Genomic DNA, 22,674 nt, shown 5'->3' on the forward strand with positions numbered 1-22,674 from the left:
CCTGCAAGCCCAGCTCTGAAACGTTTTAGAAGGCCCATTTCATTTTGGAGCTGTTTTGGAGCCCTGCATTTCATTTCAGATTAGGTGTTTCGACTGTCAAAACGTCCAAATATGAAACTAAATGAAATGTCCACTGAAATTTCGCACAGCCCTACTATATAGTCCTATAGTGATGCTATGAGGAACATAGAATAATATATAAATATAAAATAAAGTGTTTTAAAAATCAGCTTAATCTATTCAAAGGCAAACGTTCAGCGCCTTAATCACAATTGTATATTTATGTTATAACTAGAGAGCAGAAATGAGGTGATTTGGTTGTCTAAACTCTGTATTACCTATGTTAATATATTTGACTTCAAGTGTATCCCTAACTCTGAATTTCCTGGATTTATATTTCATTTTGGGATAAGGAACACATCCTTATAAGTTTCTTCCTCATCCTTAAAATACTAGTACATATATTCGTACTGTTAATTCCACTTTATGAATTTATATTTATCTAGAAATAATGATGAGACCTTTGCCACAGACTTCAGTACGAGTTCTTTCATATTAAACATAATTTCCAAATTAGGTATATTTTATGACCCCTACTTCCCACCATTAATTAAGTCAAATCTCAACGTATTCTGACCTGTGAAAATACAATGAAACTCCTTCATTTCAGTGCATACAAATTTCTGAGAACTTGATTTATGGCTTCCTCATTTTTGCCCTGATTCAATTATATACATATCAGTCCTTGAGCTATTTACTTCTGAACAGAAATGCTCCAGGGCTACTAGTCATTCAGGGTAAACAGCTTACATATTCTTGTCTTCCATCTACTGTATTTGAATGACTATATTTTCAGGGAGTTGCTACTCATTATTTTGGAGTGTCTGGTACATTCAGAATCAAGGTAGTAGTTAATATTTAAAGATTAGTCCTAGTATTATGGAAATTCTCTTCATCCTAGCACATAAGCAATGTCTGCAACTGCCCTGCCTGCACTATCCTGTAAGCAATGTTCAATTCATTCAACATTTGTATCTATTTTCATCTGGCTTTATCCTCTCTTATTGCCAGTCATTTGCATACATAGAAAGGATGTGGACAAGTTGGAGAAAGCTCAGTGGAGAACAATGAAAATGGTTTGGGTGCTGGGGCACATGACTTATGAGGAGAGTTAATTTAGTCTGCAGAAGGAAGACTGAGAGAGGATTTAATAGCAACCTTTAACTACCTGAAGGCTGGTTCCAACGAGGATGGAGCTAGACTGTTCTCAGTGGTGACAGATGACAGAACAAGGAGCAATGGTCTCAAGTTGCAGCAAGGGAGGTTCAAGTTGAATATTAGGAAAAACTCTCTCACAAGGAAGGTGGTGCAGCAATGGATCAGGTTACCTACAGAGGTAACCTGTAGGTTAAATATATCCATCCTTGGAGGTTTTTAAGTTTGGGGATGGTTCTGCTTGGAGCACGAGGTTGGTGTAGATGACCTCCTGAGGTCCCTTCCAACCCTAATTTTCTGTGATTCTCTACACCCATCCTTTTTCCCCAAAGAATGTCCACTTGTACAATTCCATCATGGCGGCAGTTCTAATGTAGACAGAGTACCCATAGTTCTTAATGTTTTGTTGTTGCATTATTGACTTCTAAGAGGATTAGATGACAGAATATTGGTCACTTATACACATGCCCGATGCCTGCTCCTACACATTCTAACTAGAACACATTGGAGCAGATTTGGTTAATCAAGTCTTATTGAATGAGCTTTAGTTAAAATGCCCTACCGCCATTTTGAAGCATGGGACACTGAATATATGACATGCTGTGGGCATTTTAATTAGTGGCTCCTGAGAACCACTCTAATTAAAAGGGCCTCCCACCCGCACCCTTGAGTACATGTAAAGACACCCAAAGTTGAGAATACCATGTGCTGCAATTGAAAACCATACCATTATTGTCCCCAAGAAATTCTAGTGTAGACAAAAATTAAAATTGCTCTTACAAAACAAACAAACAAGATCCCCAAATATAATACCAACACTTTTTTGGCAATAGTTTGAGGATAGTGAAATACAATGTATATTCTATCTAATATGATGCTGCATCTCTTCCTTAGATTCTTTCTCACCTCATATATGACATAGGCTAAGCCTTTGCTTATTTTTAGAAGTAGTGGGTGAGGAAATATAGTCTATTTTTAGTCTTGTACAGTGTTGCCACTATTTTGATGCTACTGTAGTAGAGGTCTAATTCTTTACTGTAAAATTCCTCTTGTTTTTGTAGGTGTAAAGTCAGACTCTTAGTACTAACAATTTTTTTGAATTAAATTTTATAAATAGTAGAGTAGTAAGCCATTTTTGTGTGCTTCAGTGAGCTGTGATAATTAGGCTGTAAAGCGACAGAGATGACCGTATATGTTCATTCTTTATTTTATGATGCTCATTATATTTATGTTGCAAAATGAAATGGAAGGTTGGTGGAAGGGGGAAAAAATCTCATACAGTCATGTTTGTTTCATTTGTTGGAAACATTAAAGCCAAGTGTGGACATTAAAGCCACTTGCAAATGTGTTGTTTTAGTTGTCCTGCTGAGAAATTCTATCCAGAACAGGTTATTAGTGAAAAAGATTTAGGCTTGTCTTTACTAGACCCTAGCGTGTACATTTTATTAACAATAATATATTGAAGTAATGTAGTTTCATTGGCTTTTTGTGTAAATCAGTTTCTTAGTCTTAAAGGATGCAATGCCCCCTCCTCATATTTTAATAACTTTACTAATTATTTTACAGTTACTTGTATCAAAAAAGAAAAGAAAAAAACAACACAAATTTTGCTAAAGTGTTTAGAGTCTCTAACTTTAATTTCTTCATTGTTAAATAGAACTTTTGTTTTCAATGAAATATGTTAAAGCAGTTCTAATTACAGGATTATTAGGTTAGCTGCTAGGAATCTTTTAAATCTGTAAAATCCGATGTGGAAAGTATGGGCTTCTTGCAATTTTATAGATCAAAGAATGAAATAAAGGGAGAGATAACAAAATGCCCAGTGAAGAAAGCAATCATGGTTGCCTCAGTAGTCCTGAAAGAGAAGTTCTTAATCAAATGCAGCTAGAAATGAAAAACAGGGACAAAGTTCATAAAGATTTTAAAATAGTTTTTTCCATTGTGAATCTTAACACATGTAGCATTTATGAATAGGCTAGTTCTAATTAAAAACTCTTTGTAGATTACCATTAATGAGAATCTACTGAAGAGAATTTGCTTACTGGATTGACTCCATCTGAAAATATGAAAAAAAGTTCTATCTGTTAAGCTTTAACACTTCAGAGCCAGATTCTGGTATGGCTGTGGTACTTTGTGCTGTCAGGATATGATTATGATATGATTATGCAAAGGAATATTAGATGTAATGCCCTTTTACTCCAGCAATTCTTGACTGCAAGTATGGTGTTGTGGAAGGCAGCTGCTGTGTGGGCTAAGGACAAGGGTTCGCAAAAGTGGTATGTAGTTATTCATTTTCCTTTCCATCTTGCCCAGTCTCCGTACCATGCTGAACTCAGCTAGATGCTCAAAAGACTGCTTTGAAATCTATGGATGAGCACATCTGATATGTTCTAAAACAGAGACCGACAATAAATCCAGGATAATAAAATGTATGTCAAAATAAACCAGATTGCAGGTAGTGTTATCAATCCCTCCACAATTCCAGCTTCTCTACTGTTATTACTGAATAATCACTAACTTAGCCTATGAAAGATAGCATATTGAAGCCATTAGTCATGCTTTACTGGAAATGGATGATGCAATGTGCAAGTTATTCTTACCCGGTGTGGCTCCAATAGACTTGTATGCAGACTTGCATTTCTGAATAGAAAATGGCATTATTTTGTATTAGATAGTTTGCTGGAAAATGTATGCATATGCATTGTTTTCAGTGCATAAGGTTTTTCTTTTTATGTTTCTCAGCTACCATAATTTAGCTGTTTCATATATAACTCAGAATAGCAAAATATTTGGTGCACATTTTGTTCATTCAAAATCACAGAAATACGTGAAAAGATATCAAATTATATAAAATAGCTGATTAAAGCAGCATTCATAATATTTCAGTACTAGTTGCTAAGGTTGAATTGAGTTTTGCACTCAAATCAGAGATTCAGGCACTTTGTAGCATACAATGAATATAGTATTTTCTCTTCAAAATTGCAGTACTTATTTTTTGAGCCTAAAATGAATTCTCAGAAATGTCAAAAGTAAATCAATTAAAAAATTGTTCCTTTTAAAATAAATGTTTGATCATTTTTGCTCTGGTTTGATATAATCTTAAAAATGTTTCATATCATTAAAACTCACCAAAATCTAGTATCTGTGTGTTTATATATATCAGAGAGAGGGAGGGGGAAGGAAGGAAGGCAAAAAGAGAAGAATAATATTTTTTTTCTGCCACCATTGGTACTTTCTGCTGCTTTTTTTCCTTACTCAAGTGAATGTATACATACATACATAGATGTATTTGTGCCCATTGCACTTAGATTCCATTGTTACTAGCAAGAAGTCTGGTACAGCTTGAGGCTGTAGAAAATGTTGCTCATCACACAAGAATTCTACTTTTGATACTTTCTGATTGACAAGGACAGAGGCAGTCTAAAACCTACCCTGAACCTAATAAAGTCAAACGTCTTCATAAAAAAGAAAAAAAGGATTTTAAAAAGTCTCTTTGTCTTCAGTTATAACTCCTGTAGATTTTGCAGTTTAGTGTACTTTCCTTGCACTAACAAGTGTATATTTCCATATGGAAATTTATTCAAAACAATTTACTTCCTTTTGGCCTATCTATCACAAGTCCCGTAACTCATAGGAACACAGGACTGGAAAGGAAGACAAGGTTCTTCTGTCCTTAGACCAGCATGGCTACAGCCAACACCCCTGAAACATGGAAGGACTGGAAAGGAGCTTTTGGGCCATTGGAATCTAGTTCCCTGCTATCCCAGGCAAACAGATTGTGCAGTGCCCTCCATAAATATACTTAGCTCCATCTTGATACCGGTTTGGTTTCTTGCCTTCTCTCTGATGACAATTTCCAGAATAAATTCTTGGCTAATTTAAAGTTCCAGGAGAACTTTTACAATCTTTTCTCCAATGCCTGATGAAGGGTGCTTTTGCCTAAAAGCTTGCAATTAAAGAATTTTTTTTTGCAAAAATCTTGTTTGTCTAATAAAAGATATAATCTCTACTACAAGTCCTGATTGGCTAATTTATAGCCATTTGTTTTTAGTCTACACTACTTTTCAGTTTTCCCTCCCTGCTATTTACTCTAGTCCTCCCTCCCTACCATTTCCAGCTGAGAAGCCTCCCCCTGTTAGCATAAACTCTGGCTGCTGGCCCCCAAATAAATTACCTTCATTTCTGGTAGCATTAAAGTTTGCCACATATCTATTGCTCCAATTGTCAAGGTCTCAAGACTAAGTAAATTTCTACTCTATTAGTGACCTCACTCCACCCCAATAATTTCAATATGAACAAAATCCATCATCATCTTCCCTTTAGCCAGTATTTTTCCCATTTTACAGTTCTTGAACTAACCTTCCCTTTCTCCAGCTTGCTAAGATTATCCCATGTAGAACTACATAAAGTGCTTTGCTGATGTGTAGAAATCAGCTCTCTGAGCAACTAAAACACAGTTGATCTCACTTGTCTTATTAAAGACAGCTATCAGGTTAGTCTGGTGTTATATTTTATCTCATTTTCCATTCATATCCATGTCTTTAATTTTGTTTACCTTTAACATTTGCTCCAACAGTTAAGTAAAATATATTTAAAATACACTGCAGTGGTTGTCAAATGTCCATGCTTGAGCATCCAGGTTTCTCTTTACTTGGAAGGTTAACTTGAGCAGAACTGGGCATATGTATATGAAACACTAACTGCACAGTAGCCTAATAATACTGCACAGTAGTGTGCCAGGCAAAAACTGTGCAGTAGTTTTAGGCTACTGTGCCATAAGTGTCCCTAAAAACTGGTGCACTGGCACTACTGTGCAGTTGCGCAAGTTACTGCGCTTGATTTAGTACTTGGTTAACGCATTAATGAACATATAGAGAATGTGATTATGCTTAAGTCTTAGGCTAAACAGCATCATACATGCTTTTAACTCTACATGCAGTGCTTCACCTATGTGTGTGGGCCATCTCCAGATCCCATCCTTGTCGCCATGTGCGAGCGGCGGGGAGCGATCCGGGCCCTTTTTCATGCCGCACGGGCTGTGGCCAGCAGCCCAGGCTCACTGGGTCGGAGAGAACAGGTGACATGCTGGAATTAGGCACGGACGCATAATGGTTGATTCAAGATTGTTTACTTACACCGAAGATGGTCGCGGTGTAGGCTGGACAGTTTCCCAGGCACAGCTCTGCTTAAATCCTCGTTTGAGGACTCAGACAATATTCGACCATTCCCACGGAGTTGTCGAGGCTCCGTGGATCCTTTTGTTCACTCACAATTCACTCACACGAAGTTTGCTAGGCTCCGTGGGTCCTTTTTTTGCGCGCAGGGAGAGGGATACGTCGAGGTTTGCGCTCGGTGACGGGGAGAGGCTAGAGGCTGATCAGACCCCTGTTGCCTGCTTTAAATGCGCTGGGTCCAATAGGCTCCGCAGCGCTTAGAGATCTTCACACAGCGTGAAGTCTCCTCCTCCAGATGGTTGTGGAGTCCTCCCTTGCGGGGGTTCTCCTCTGAGGTCTCCAACTTGGGCGGAAACCACCCAAGCCTTTTATACGGCTAGCAAGCCAATCACTAGCCGCCCCATGTGAATCCTTTTTGCACCAGGGTTTTCCTCTGCAGCAGAAAACTCCACCATGCAAAGAAGCTGCAAATCAGTGGGAACATAATTCAGTGGTGCCAAAGCGCACACAAAACAAAAATCACAACTTTGGGTTGTGACACTATGCTGCATAGAAGTTTGCTGTACCACCTATTAGATACCCACTGGATAGGCTGATTGATTGTCCTCTTCTGTGGCTCAGAGGCCTGATTACTGAGGTAGGAATCTGAAGGTTGAGAGTTGAAGTCTGCATATGAAGTCTCCAAATCCAGGCAGACAGAGAAGCCCTTGTGTGGTACAAAAGGGTTTTTATGATGATGATGAAAGTATTTGGGTGAGGATAAAAGGTGAAAGATGCAGCACTGATATAATGGTAGGGATTTATTGTAGGCCACCAAATTAGAAAGAGAAGGTGGATGAGGCACTCTTCAAGCAGGTGACAAATCTATCCAAAAGGTATAACGTGGTACTGATGAGAGACCAGTTTTCTAGACACCTGCTGGAATTACTATTTAGCCAAACATAAAATGTCAAGCTGGTTCCCAGTTTGTATGGAGAACAACTTTCTGTTCCAGAAGGAGGAGGATACAACTAGGGGATCATCAATCACAAGAAGAAAGGCAAGAGACCAATGTGGCTGCACAAGAAGCTTCTAAAATGCCTCAAATGCAAAAGGAAGGCATACAGGCAATGGAAGAATGAGCAGGTCACCACGGAAGTGTACCAGGAAATAACAAGAACCTGCAGGGACAAAATCGAGAAGGCAAAGATGAAGAATGAGCTGCACCTGTTGAGGAAGGTAAAGGACAAGTAGAGGTTCTTGACCAGAGAAGAAGGAACAAGGAAGCTGTAGGTTCACTGTTAACAAGCCTGGGAGAACTAACTGGAGATGCAAAGGTGGAGTAACTCGACAGGTATTTTTCCTCTCTCCTCACAAAAAAAAGCAAGCTGTAGCCAGACACCTAGTAAGGATTATTTGTACAAGTAAAGGGGCAAGCTGAGGCAAGAGATAACAAAAGAGATGGGCAGAGAGCTTTTGATGAGTCTGAATGAATTTGAGTCAGCAGGGCCAGATGAACTTCATCTCAGGGTATTGAAGGAACTGTTAGACCTCAGAGCCTATAGCAATGATCTTCATGAAGTTGTAAGAGATGGACAAGGTACCTAAGGACAGAAAAGGAGCCAGTGTTACTGCCCCTCTTTTAAAAAGGCAAAAAAGAGGATCTGGGCAGTTACAAATAGGTTAGCCTCACCTTGATACCTGGGAACTTACTGGAGAGTATCCTATCCTAAAGAAGTCCATTTGCAAGCATCTGGAGGACAGAAGGCTTATCACAAGCTGCCAGCATGGATTTATGACAAACAGATCCCATCAAACAAATCTGATCTCTTTTGACAGTAACTACTTCAATGTATGAAAGGAATACTGCGAATATAGTGTATCTGGACTTCAGCAAGGTTTTAGACAAGTCCCACGTGACCTTCTCATAAACAAATTGGGGTTTGCCTGGGGTGGGGAAGTCCTACATGCACATGTCTTACTACACAGTAAACCACGTTACTGCACAGTAAAGCAGCTTGTATAGATGCACCCACTGAAAATTTACACTGTTACCTGAAGTGGGGAAAATTACTTCTACAGCAACTGTTGTTCTTTGACATATAGTGAGAATATAAACACTCCACACCTCCCCTCCATCTCTGTATGTTTGGGGTAGTGAATATTAATTCCTTTTTCGTAAGACTTGAGTCGGGGTATCCTTTTTCCAACAGCACTACTAACAAAATCTGAGTTGTGTGCGCTCAGTGTGCATACACATATACTGGAATATGAAAGTGCAAACATTTCAAGCAACAATTTCATAGATTTCATAGACACTAGAGCTGGAAGGGAGCCCAAAAGATCATTGAGTCCAGCCCCCTGCCCTGGGGCCAGGAAGTCAGCAGGGATCATAGGATCCCAGCAAGATAAACATCCAAATGTCTCTTGAAGGTGTTCAAAGTAGGTGCTTGAACCACCTCTGGTGGCAGTCTATTCCAAACCTTAGGGGCTCAGACAGTAAAGAAGTTCTTCCTTATGTTCAGCCTGAAACGGTAATGGAGAAGTTTGTGACCATTCACCCTTGTCATCCCTTGGGGCGCTCTGGTAAAGAAACGTTCCCCCAGATCCTGGTGAGCACCCCTGATAATCTTATAGGTGGCCACCAGATCACCCCTGAGCCTGCGCTTTTCCAGGCTGAAGAGTCCCGTGGCTCTCAGCCTCTCATCATAAGGTTTGTTTTCCTGATCTCTGATCATGCACATAGCTCTCCTCTGCACTCTCTCAAACTTCTCCACATCCTTTTTGAATTGTGGAGCCCAAAACTGAACACAGTACTCCAGCTGCAGCCTCACCAAGGCTGAGTACAACGAGAGAATGATGTCCTGGGATTTGCTTGAGAAGCATCTGGAGATGCAAGCCGGCATTTTGCTTGCTTTACTAGCCGCAGCATTACATTGAAGGCTCATATTCATCTTGTCAATCATGACCCCCAAATCCCTTTCGTCTGTAGTACTAGCAGCCAGTGTGTAAGTATGCTGCAGGTTTTTCCTCCCAAGGTCTAGAACCTTGCATTTTTTGGTGTTAAACACCATCAGGTACTCGTCCACCCATTTCCCGAGCCTGTCAAGAACCGCATGGATCAGCCTCCTGCCCTCAGGTATGGATGCTTTACCCCAGAGTTTGGTGTCGTCGGCGAACAAAGCCAGTCTGCTTCTGACACCCATGTCTACATCATTAATGAAGATGTTAAATATTATAGGCCCAAAGACAGAGCCTTGTGGGACCCCACTGGTCACAGGGCACCACGACAATTGACTTCCATCCACCACCACTCTCTGGGTCCTACCGCGGAGCCAATTTCCCAGCCAGCGGATCTTGGTGAGGCCGAGGCTGCAATTTGCCAGTTTTGCTAAGATGTGATCGTGGGATACCAAATAGAAGGCTTTTTTAAAGTCAAGATATATGACATCAATCTCTTCCCCCTTGTCCAGGTGATAGGTCACCTGGTCATAAAAGGAAATGAGATTGGTCAAGCAAGACCTACTGCAACAAACCCGTGCTGGCTATCCCTCAGGATGTTGCCATCAGCCAGTCTGTTAAGGATGGCCTCTTTGATAATCTTTTCCAAGACCTTCTCTGGGATAGAGGTCAGGCTGATGCGCCTGTAGTTTGCCAGCTCCACTTTCCTCCCTTTCTTGAAGATAGGCACCACATTGGCCTTCTTCCAATCTTCAGGCACTTCACCAGAGCGCCAGGAGTTCTCAAACATCCATCCCAGGGGCTGGACTATGATGCAGGCCAGCTCCTTGAGTACCCACAGGTGTAAACCATCAGGGCCGGCTGACTTGAAGGTGTCCAGCCTCTCAAAGCGTTCCTTCATGAGGTCAGCTTTGATGGAGGGTAAGGAATCTCCCTTACCCAGGCCTCCCTTTCCTGTAGTGGGCAGGGGCCCCTTGGACTGCAGAGATACTAATGAAGTCTGGTGATTAATAATTTCACAAATAACTGTTGTCCTTCAAAATAGGTGCCCTCATTTTCTATTATTCTAGATAGGATCTAAATCAGCGCTTGCTCTCTAAACTACCTGTATGGAACATCTTTATCTTGGGCAACTTGTCTCCACCCCCCCAATAGGAATAGTGGAAGACAGTAGTCATTCAAAAAAAGGAGAATGTGATCTTCCTTGAGTGTAATCTCTGGCCTTAAGTCCATCAGAACAATACAAGGTGGTACCTGTTTTAGGATAATTTTGCAATGAAGATGAAACTTGCTCTTCATGCTGTACTAGGAAAAACATTAAATTACAAAGAATAATGATAATTCATCATTATTAATCCTAGCTATTCCGTTTAAAAACTATCTAATTCAGTAGAAGTACTTATCAGAGAAGGCAGAAAGGAAAAAAACAGAGGAAATTTCCTATAGGGGTATTTGGGAACAGTATGGGGGGAAAATTTGAAGTGTGTGTGTGTATGCACCTAAATGAAAATAAAATTGATACTACAGATCTTCAAATAATTAGAAAAAATACATGACAACCTTCTCTTTTGGTTTCTTATTTAGTTTTCAAGTATGATATTAAAAAACAATTAGAAAATAAGGCATTTTCCAGGCAATAAATACAGACTCTTGATATTAACTCCCTCCTAACATAGGTTTTTTTATGTAGGAATTAATTATATATACATAAATATTCCTAACATTTTGGGTTAATCCTATGAATCATGAAGCATCTGCTATAGATGGCTGAATACCAGAAAACATATTCTCTAGATAAATTATTTGATGAACATTACCATTATTTTCAGAATAAATTAGTTGATGAACATTATTCAACCTGCCATCAAGCTGTTGAATATTATAAAGAGGTATTTAAATAAGTTATTCAATGAAAAGTGGCAACATCTGTCTTATTTATGTTTTCTCCAAATACTGTTCATTTAATTCTACAGATGGCTAGCCCATCATGCATTGGCCAAATAACCATTTTCTTTTCACTGAAATTTGATGACAATCATAAAGGCTGTGTAGATATAACATCATTTACTTCTCCACAGAATACTCCAACATTAACCATGCACTGATGTTTTATAGAGTAGTTCTTACTGAATACTGCCCTCTCCATTCTTTTGTAACTGCAAAACCCCAAATGGCCAGTATTCACAGGAGGAGAGGCTTTTGAGGGGGATGGAGTCTGCTAGGAGGAGAATGATTTAATTTGCCTCTTCAACTTTTTTCACTAGCAGAGAAAATGGTAGACCAATGGCAATATAGATGTTATGAAATGAATAGTCTCTGAATTCTCTACTACTTAATTAGTTTCAGCTAAGTTGAGATGGATAAAGTCCAGATTGTAAGCTGCAGTCACACAATGGAGAGAGGTTGTTAGTTGTGTTAGTCTGAAGTTAGTCAGAAGGCAGGGAAGATATGCACCTTTATACACTATCTAAATAAAATACATGGAGAAAGCGAGCACAAGCTTTTGTGAACCCAAGCTCACTTTATCAAATGCTGTGAAAAGGTAGCTTAGAACAGAGTATAAAGTGGAGTGAGAAATTAAAATAAAAGAGGTGGGAAAGCAGGAGGCAGGCAAAGGAAAGAGGGGGTAGAGGGGCTGCCCCTCTACCCCTTCCATACAGGCAAAGAACCCATTGGAGCCAAGGAATCACAAAAATTAATCCAGGAGCTCCATTGCTAACTAGATCATATAAAGAAACTACAGGCATTGGGCAAAATTCAGTTCGCTGTTGAAATGCAATGAAATCTAAGTAATTCCTCTGACTTCTAGAGCCACTCCATCATCCTTTTCCTACCTAGGGAATTTCTCTCTATATAAGAATAACTCCCAGGTCATATAATCTGATCATTTTAATTAATCTCACTTCAGCATGAGTATTTAATTGTATGGTAGTGTTGTTGAAGTGATGTTGTAGCTGTGATAGTCTGGCATACGAGAGGCAAGAGTTTTTGTGGGTGATATCTTTTATTGGACCAGCTGCAGATATTGCCCCAAAAACTCTTTCCTTTTGCATATTTAGTAGCACGCAACACAGTATTCTGAATACTAAATTATAGTATTCTTTTTAAAAATCTCCCATTCCCATCTGACACACCCTCAAATTGAACAGAAAGAAAAAATGGGTAAAGGTCTGTGTTGTTGTAGGGAGATAAGTCAGGATGTTGGTTTACATATGTATATATATATAAAAAGAAAGTGTGTGTGTGTGTGTGTGTGTGTGTGTGTAGAAAAAAATGAGAATCAGGAATATGATTTGTACATCTTGTCATTCAGTTTCTTTGCCTGTTTTTAAAGTAGCCCTTTTCCTCAGGCATGTCACAGTGTTTGAATATTCACATCTGGATCTGGATTTGGAAACTTAAATCAATTTGCATTTGTTGTAATGATTAGACTAGTCAGAATTAAGGACAACATACAAGAAAGTTATTTGGGTAGTGTGACTAATCAAATGTCATGCTTATCCACCTGGGAGAAACTTGCACCTTGTTTGAAACAGCCAAATCTTTCCTAGTTAAAAATAAACGTGTCCCATCTAGTGTGTGTGTTTGTATGCCAGATAGGTTTTTGTCAAAAAAGTATGGCCTGCTGAATTTCAGGTTGCTTTAAGACATGGAACCAATTATTTTGGTGGTTTTACTGTCTTATATTTATTATCCTGGTAATATAACAGCTGTGCTCTTCCTCAAGATATGCATCTAAAGAAGATGCCTCTTTTTAAAAACACAGAATATATACTACAATCCTTGGGTCATGGCAGGTGGGCTATCATTATTCTACGTGATAAATTGGCTGCAACAAAAAGCAAGAATTCAACCTGACATTCCATTAGCAAAGGAATCTATTTTGGTTCCATTTTGGTCATATTGTACTATATACAATTCTATGTCATGATTTTTCTTCTATTTACAGTGGATTACAGAAAGCATAGAAGAATAATTTTGTTGGACGGTTTCACTCTTAATGTTGCATGAAATTACAGTAGATCTGTTCCAAATCTATCTTTGAATCATAAGCCTTTCCTCCAACATGAATGGGAGCAGAGAGTTTAGAAGAAGAACAAGATTCAATGCTCTTTCATTGACCTAAAGCATGAATTATAGCTATGTATCTACTAATATGCAGTAGTGTAACTAGTAGAGAAAAACTTAAAAGGCAATGGACTATATATTTCAAGCCTGGAATAAGAAAAAGACTATATCAAACAAAAGGATGCAATCATTCGTTTAGATGTTTGTGAGTAATAAGACTGATTGATGATATAAACTGTCAATTTAAATCCCAGCCCATAACAATGTAAAGATACTATGGATAGTAAAATTACAACACATATGGATTTTATGAGCAGGAGTGATTTCTTAGTAACTTTATATCTCAGTTTAAAATATAGTTTCCCCAGCATATCAGATCTTTTCCCTGACCTTGAAGTGTTCAATGAATCATGCACAGAATGAATATGACCCTAGGGTTAAACTTTCTTCCAACTAAATTGTTAATCTGACATAGTAAAGAAAGATAAACCATTTCACCTTATACTGGAGTTAACAAGACAATTAGCTAACCCTAGAGAACGATTTATGGTTAAATATGACAGTGTTATCTTTGGACATAAGGTGCTGGTGCTGGCCCATGTCAGCACCTAATCCTGACTGCATTTATCTTCCCAGAAAATGAAGCTGGTAGATCAGTGTACACTATTAAAAGAGGTAAGATTAATTATTCCCATGTAAAATACACAGATTCACTACAAATTATATTTTGATTCAGCATAATGATAAAGGGGGAGTTTAAAAAATGATATTGTGATGTCTTAAACATACCTTATACTTATTTCAGTGCTTGTATATCTCAGAGATACCAGGACTTCTGCAGAGGAATTTAAACACACCATGTGAAATGTTTAAAAGTATTTCCTATCAACAAACCATTTTTTAATATAAAAACATGCAGCAACAAGGGGCTGCTTTCTTTTTCAGTAGGATCACCAAAACCACATTCACAGTTACAAAACTGTTTAATTGAATTTAAAAAGAACTATTTTTAAAAAGGTTTATTGTCATTGTGCATATAGGCCATAACCAGGTAGGAACAATCACGTGGGGCAAAGCAACCCGCATACTAAGCAGTGGTCCCTGCCCCAAAGTGTTTACAGTCTAATGCTGTAAAACCTGCATATACTTAGTCAGCTGTGATCTGAAAACAAGCAAATGGTGGCTTACCATACTTTAGTAATGGTGAGACAGACATATGTAGAGGTAGTAACAGACAGGATAGTGCAAAAGAGACTTGGAAAGAAGATATCTCTCCAAAATTAAGGCAGTTGCGGCGCAGATGCTGAAGAAACAACTGCAAGATCTGTGCTATCTAATACCATATTTAAGAATAACTGTAATTAGAATTCTGCTTTGACCCACACCAACACATGTATGACAGAAAACAAAAAGAGCACTGGAGCCTTTACATGTATAGAGGAGGTAACTACCCAATATGTTTTGTTTTCCCATATGTAGAAGGGATGACACCAAGAACCATGCTGCCTAGATAAACACCGACAGTACAGGGCATGACAGCAAAAGCAGTATTGACTGGATATGGGAATATATGTTACATAACTGAATGATGCCTTGCTGAGTCATTGCTGCCTGCATAGGCACTATGAACAATGAAAATGAGGAATGTCATATTCATGTAAACATTCTCCAAATCACAGTTTGCAATATAAATCAGTGGTTTTTCTATGTATGCCCTAAGCCCTGTTATTTTAGTTGCATTAACTATCTTGATCTAAGCAAAGGAAACAAAACTTATTTAGTATGGCATTTATTATAAGAGGCACAATTAAACACTAGTGTATAAATAAACTGATTCATTCTTAGTTTACATCCAGCTGTGAAATAACTTTCTCAAAACTGCATATAAAACTGTTGTTCAGTATAGCAAAGTTTACATCACTTAGAGGTCTAGACTATTTGCCTTTTTTAGCACATGACCCTTAATACATAAAGTGAAATGTTCTCCCTAATTTTGCATGGTAATGGTCTTTCTCCCTGGGTGCACTTCTGGTTCTCTGCCTCTCAGGCGCCCTGCATGGAAGAGAACAAATGGCTTTCTAATTAAACTAATTGAGTTAAATAGCTATCACAGATTTCAAGGTATTGGACCATGAGCACTTCTCATCAGTCGTCTCCTCTTTGTTTTCAGACCTCGTCAATGCAATGGACATATGAGATCAATGGTCTTCCTCCACAGACCAAACCACCTACTACATCAGTAAAAGTAATTTCTACTGGTGGTTACATACGATCAGCCACAGTTCGACAGCGCAACTTTTTACGTGAAAATCTGAAGCTAATAACCACTGGTGTATCTTCCCCCATCAAAGGTGCACCTCTGGTCTTGAAGACAAAATAGAAATAGAGTAGTGTCAATTTGTGTTCTCTAAAAAGTGAACCTTTTAAATAAATAAACAAACAATGTAAACAAGTTATTTTCTTATTTTCATAAATTTAAAAAACAACAAATATTGTAATGATTGTGTCAGCAAGAAACTAAATATATTTATTTCTCTCTGAAAGAGTGGCATACCAGGTGAGAAATGGCCTTAACCCTCAGGCATTCTTCAAATTTTTTTTCTGGTAACAAATTTGTAGTAAAAATTTTAAAAAGGGGTTTTGTTGAAAACACTATTTCTGGTTGCTGTACCTTTAAAAACTTCATTTCTCAACCTGATATATGATTTAAACATTTTTAGGCTTTACATATATTAGATTAAGTTTGAAGGGTTTCTCTGTTATAAGATATCTAAAGTTTGTGTTTCCATGGAATGTTAAAATTAGTACAATTGATAATTTGTACCTATATATATAGGTACAATATATCTATATCGATTGATCAATTGATTGAGATATATACACATGCCATGCTTTAGTATTTCCAAAACGAAGTATTAAAGCACAGCACCGTAGCAACTTCACCATATGGTGGCATGTAGACGCGCCCATATATATTTTTATATCTACATCTACATGTCACCATATGGTGACATTGCTACGGTGCTGTGCTTTAGTAGTTCCTTTTGGAAATCCTAAAGCATGATGCAGTAACAGCCTGTACTGTGCTGTGCAAGTGACACACAGTTAGATTTTGCAGTTACTCCACTATAGCGCTGCGGTAAAATGAAGGAACATGCCACTACAGGGAAGTAGGTGCCAATCACATGTAGACTCACATGATTGCTATGTTGCCATAGCACACCATACGGTGATGTAACATATCGCAATGGCGACGTAAGGTGACATGTAGTTACACCCTATCTATATTGATATGTATATCACACAAATTGCAGGGACTTCTATTTTCAACTCTGTTTTTTTCCTAATTAAAAAATGAAGATGGAGAGCTGTGGGCTAATGCAGGACTTACTAAACAACTTCACAGTCTTAGAAAAGTTTGAACAGGAAACACTTTGTATATTGTGCTCTGTCAAGCACTCTTGCAGTATACCTACACAAAGCAAGCTGATCTCTTTCAAGATGAAAACACTTGCACCAAGTTTACAGAAGTTTGGTAATGTTACATTAGTTCATGCTGCAGCCTGAATAGCTTTCAGATGCTCTTGCTTTGGAACATTTCACTAATTTCAACATCCTTCATTGCTCAACCTGAGAATCCCAAGTGTTTTTGACTTTGAAGTATTTCAGAAACTTAAGGCATTTTTACATCTGCTCTGGGGGTGGAGGTGGTAGCGGTAAAGTATCAGCGTCCCCATGCTTCAAAATGGCAGCAGGGGTGCTTTATCTAAATCTTGTCAAATGAGCTTTAGTTAAAATGCTCCCACTACCATTTTGAAGTGTGAGGATACTGATACACAAGACCTGGAGGCTGGCTGGAGTGTGCTAATTAGCATGCGCCAGCAGACTCAATTGAGTCTGCTCTGATGCGCTGTAATAACAGTGTGTTGGAGCAGCTTCCTGGTTCATGTATAGGCACCCTTAGGGCACTGACAGCCATAGAACCCCCCCCCCCCCCCCCCCCCCTTGAACGAGGGGGGAAAAACCCCCCCCCCCCAGCACTACTGGAAGAGGGATTGAATCAGCTATTAGTTAAAATTGCCAAAATGCCCCGCTGAAGCATGCAATCTATGCAGATACTGGGGAGCCAGACCAAACTGATCTGGTTCCCCTTCTGGGCAATTGCTGTGCTTGGCACAGGAGCACATTGAGCTGAAATTAAAGCGCTATTTTTCCCCCCATGTCTGTCAGCAGATTTAGATGACTACATCCAAGAACAAGCATGTGGGAAGAAAGGCGATAAAAAGGAGATTAAAAAATACTTCAGTTTTACTGTGCATTAGACAGCCCTTCCAAACATATTGAACTTTAAAAAAATACTAAAACACTATGTAAAAAATAGTGGAAATAGCTACACAGATTTTATTTCCATTATGAAATAGTATATATAACTGAGAGGCACACTGTACTTCCATGTAAAATCACTAGTGGAAAGGGGGTGATGGTGGATATGTAGAATATCTTTGAACCTGGATATGGTGTGGGAAAGGAGAGCTATGTAACCTTGATTTGAAAGAAGCAAACTGGCACAGGACATATAACTTCTATTCTTCAAGGTTTTGCTCTGCATTCATATGTAATGAATTTTGTTACTCATAATAAATTACAAATAATAAATATTCCCTTGCTTTAATAGTTTGATGTAGAGAAAAAAAAAAACATGGTAGCATTTCATCATAAATATTTACTTGAAATGCTTTCCTGGCACAAGTAAGAAATTAACATTGTTGCTCAAGAGTGATTAATCAATGGTGCTCCTTTATGTAGGCCAACAATAAAATCATTTTGCTCTTACATGCTTCTGTTTTTGTTTATGCCACATAACTTCCAGAACAGTGGTTATGGGAAATGTTTTGAACGTTATAAAACAGTAATTACTGTGGCCAAATACAGACATTCATTTTCTCTTGGGAGAGATGCTGGTCTTCCAGGAGAAACTATGAATATATAGATGTTCAAGATTTTTCTCCCAGAGCACTAATGGCTACTCCAGGAATAAAATAGCCCAGGAACATCCAAGGTTAAATTGCTTCTGGACGAGTTTCTCCTGGGAGAAGGAATGTCTGTACAAGTTCTCTTCTGAGAAGAAGACACAACACAGTCTTCCAGCATCACAGGGTACTTTGCTCCAACCCCTACTCCTCTCAGTTAGACAGTGTTTCGTACTGGACACTACTGTTCCTGCTTACCTTCTGAGCTGGAAGCAGAACAATGCCCTGTTCACAACCACACATTGTGCTGCAAGGAGACACAGACTGACACCTGAGTGGTCTGTCTCAGCCAGTAAGGACTGCCCTGTGCACTGCTGCCATCTGCCTCCAGGCAGACTGAATAAGTTGGGAGAGTACCCTGAGATGCGTGCACAGGGGCCTCCTGGTGGTACAGCATTAGCACTGGAAGCTCTCCACTCTTTAAGGACTAGCATTCAAATGTCTGTTCATGCATCCTACATTTTTTCTACCAGGAAAACAAAACTTGGAGAATTCTCCCAGATCATTTCAACATGTATATGCAGCCTATTTCTAATCCCTCTGCCTTAAATGCTAAGTACCTGCTTCTGACCTGATAACAGAATAAACTTAAGCATAGTTTCAGTGAATGAAATAAATTTATACAAGCATAGAACAGAATCTGACCCTAAGAATTCAAGTATACAGATGGAGGGAGAGAAATATTAATAACACTAAAATGTGTCTAAAATGGACATTTATATATTAAGGTGTTGTGGTTATAAAATACAATAACTCATGAGATGCCATGACTAGAAAGGCTGCTATATTGGATTTGGAAAGATTCTTCTCCACACTTCTAAGTAAGTGTATCTTGGGCTAGGAGAAAATAGAATTTAAATTTTCCATTGGTTCACAACTGATTATTGGTTTTGGTCATTGAAATGCAATTTTTCAGTGCCTGCTTTTCTGTGAAGACTTGTTTTTTTAATGGCAGTTGTTTGAAAACATTGTAATTCTGTCAGAGATTGATTAGTGGGCAAAGTGTAGGTGAGTTAGGCAAAGATTAAAATAAATGGAGTTCAATACAGAGCTGCAGAAATAAAGGAATTGCATTCTATAATCACCTTGTCTGCACTTGCAGTGTGTGTTTAACCATTCTGCAGTGTATAGGATAAATCCCATAAAGATGCACAATGAGGAGTTTTATGCAATGCATATAATAATGAATAGATGTCTTCAAAAGGTATATTACTGTGACATTTCTAGTTAACATATTTTCTACTTAGACTGATTTTTTTCCCTAGGATTCTTTAACCAGATTTTTCTGTATGTACAAATTCACTCATGGGTTACGCACGATAAGCCAGCATCAGTCAAATTTATGTACAGTATTAATAACTTGTATTGCTTGCTGTTACTTGTCATGCTGTCTGACAAAGAGAGAATAGAGGCCTTTTTTATTTCCTATCAAAGAGATTTAGAAAGGTGACAATGTGAGGAATGTTTTATTTGCATTCTGGTAGCATTCAGAATGTGCTAGACACCTTCCAGACTCACATTTGTGGATCACCCTCACTACATATAGTCAGCTGCTATATTAATAATGAGTTTCCTTACACTTCTTGGCTTCATGCTTTCCACAATCATCAGAGATATAATAAATGTAGTCCCTTGTAATAAGAAGAATTTCTTTCCTCTTTCTCTCCCAGAATGCAAAGCCAGTAGTATTTAAAATGACCTCAGTATATCCAAATGCAGAAAATAATGCCAAAATGTTTCTGCATAGATTGATGTTATTTGTTAGTAAGTCTCCATAAAGAATTTCACTAGATCAACTTATCTTTTTTGTTTTAAAAGTTCTTGCTACACTGAAAGGAAGCTGGCATCCAAAATAATGCTCAAGCTGCTGCTTCTGTTATTGGAGCTTGAAAGTCCTAAACTTACCATTAACTCAGAGATTCAAAAGAATATTTGGCATTGGATTGGAGTGTGTCTGGCCCAAACACCTGCAGAATACATTAAAAAATTGGGCTAGCCAGCTGGGAAGAGCAATTGTTGCTGTTGAGTTTCAAGGCTTAAAAAAAATCTCAAAACAGCTATTTTGTTGAACTTTGATGATTTCTCCCAAAAGCAAGCTGCAGTCCAGAAGTCTTTCCAAGAAGTTCTTGATAAGAGGAATGAAAATACAGTATTTAAGACTCTCAAAGGAACACTTACAATTTATCTCAGCTCCTGCAATGCTATTATGAGACAAATCTAGCGGAATAAAAATGACAGCTCAGAGCTCAATCCTCCCCTTGCCCTTCCTAGGCAAATAATATCAAGAACCTGTTGAAACCCATTCTAATCTCTGGAAAGGTTTGTTATATACCTGAAAAATATGTATGCATATGGAACTGGAAGAAACATGAATTCCATAAGACCATTCAGCACACAAAAGGGTGTTGGGTAAGTCAAGTTTCTAACTCTGTTCACACAAAAGCTATTTGATCATGGGATCCTTGTAACTTTCTTAAAAACACATTCTCTTAATACGTACACAGTGAGTAATGGTGATAAGATAAGATCAAGTGTGGAAAACTGCTACTACTAAATATTTAGGCGTCAAGTCACAAACCTTCAAATATTATCAAGAAAACGGTCAACTGTGGCCAACAAATAGCCAACAAATCAAAATACTGTCAAACAGGGCCATTTTATGGTGCATTACATTCAACAACATCTCCCATTTTTTCACAAATGAAGGACTCTGAAAGGTTCAACAGCACTTTGAAGGACCTTGGGTTACCAGTAGCATGGAAATATCATGATCCCCAAATCAGATATGTTTGCTTTTCTATCACTCCAACTATGCTACAAAAGAAAAGTAAATCAGAAGGTGTTAAATGGATGTTGGAAAACCCAACATGTTCTTTCTCTCTCTCATATCATACTAGCTAGGTACTTCAAGGTATCCTGCCTTACCCACGGTATCCAAAGACTTTTCTCCAATCTTCTCTATGAAAGCAGTGCCTAAGTCATATCGCAAATATGTAGAACACACTAGTTCTTTCCTAGGACAGAAACAATGTATTAAAATAGAAAGGAATGATTTCAGAAAAGTTAATTACATTTGGGAAGCATCCCTGCCCCTCTACAGTAATCACCAAAGGGACATCTTTAGGAATATAGGACTTGCTGCAAACAAAATGAACCTACGCCTAGTAGCCTATTAGTGGCTAGTATTAGAGGCCTCAGAACAAGGTACAAAAACAGCTATGGACTAACATTTTCTTAGGAAAATCTCCTTCTGAATTGTTTGTTTTGTGTTCTAAAGCACTCCTTAGATTTTACATCCTTTACTGCAGGGGTGGGCAAAATACAGCCTGTGGGCTGGATTTAGTTCTCCAGGCTATTCTATCCAGCCTATGGACCCCCTAAAAATTTTTAAAAATACTTATCTCCTCCTGGCTGCCTATCAAAGATGACAGGAGCCAGGGGCAGTAGGACTCAGGGGGAGCTGGCAGCAGGATGCAGCAGCCCCACCCCACCCCAGCCATTTCCCTGCCTTCCTGCCCCTGCACTGCTCCAGCACCACGTGGCTCCCAGCTGCATCACCATACCACAGGAACACAGGACCCGCGCTGGTACGCTGGGTGTGTGTGTTTGTAGGGTGAGTCCCACACACCCCTCCCCTTGCACTGCCATACACACAGACCCCGCACACCCCCACCCCATCACACACCCTAGCAACCCCCCACACACAGCCCCCACAAACTTCATACCCACCCACGCCCCACATATCTACACACACCAACATACTCCCTCACCCCAAACCCACACCCCCACACCTATCCACCCCTCACAGACACACCCATACCCTCCCTCACATACCCACACAACCACAGCCCCTCACAAACCTATACCCCCACAATATACAAGAGTAAGACTTCATTTTAAACTATTATATACAATAATTTCTATGTAAACTACACAAACACATGTAAACCAGGAGAAAAATATTTTTGAAAGCAAATTAATGAATATTTTAGATGTTCATTTTGTAGCAAACCCCCCAGGTTTTGGGGTTTTTTTTTTACTTAAAAATACATTCTCTCCCCTTCCCCAACCATTTATGACTCTTTCTCTGCCCCTTTATCCCTTATAAGTAGTTATAGGTAGTCATAGGTAAGCTAAGATAAGTTCTTGTGTGCCATTATTGTAACAAGCCCCTTTTTATATTGTAAATAGTGTGCTATTATTTTTGTATTGATTTTTACTGTTTTATATTGTATTCCTATTATGTT

At 38.7% G+C, this 22,674-nt stretch overlaps 1 protein-coding gene across 1 annotated transcript in view; it reads left to right on the plus strand.

Moving 5' to 3' along the window:
- Positions 1-15,828, plus strand: part of CFAP47 (cilia and flagella associated protein 47) — a 757,346-nt gene extending 741,518 nt beyond the window's left edge. Inside the window, exon 64 of the mRNA XM_014520638.2 lies at positions 15,568-15,828. Within this exon, the coding sequence (XP_014376124.2) occupies positions 15,568-15,777 (210 nt within the window). The 3' untranslated portion in view covers positions 15,778-15,828. The remainder of the gene's footprint in view (positions 1-15,567) is intronic.
- The last annotated feature ends 6,846 nt before the right edge of the window (positions 15,829-22,674 follow it).

The sequence above is a fragment of the Alligator sinensis genome, unplaced genomic scaffold (genome assembly GCF_000455745.1).
Source record: "Alligator sinensis unplaced genomic scaffold, ASM45574v1 scaffold243_1, whole genome shotgun sequence".
Taxonomy (NCBI): Eukaryota; Metazoa; Chordata; order Crocodylia; family Alligatoridae; genus Alligator; species Alligator sinensis.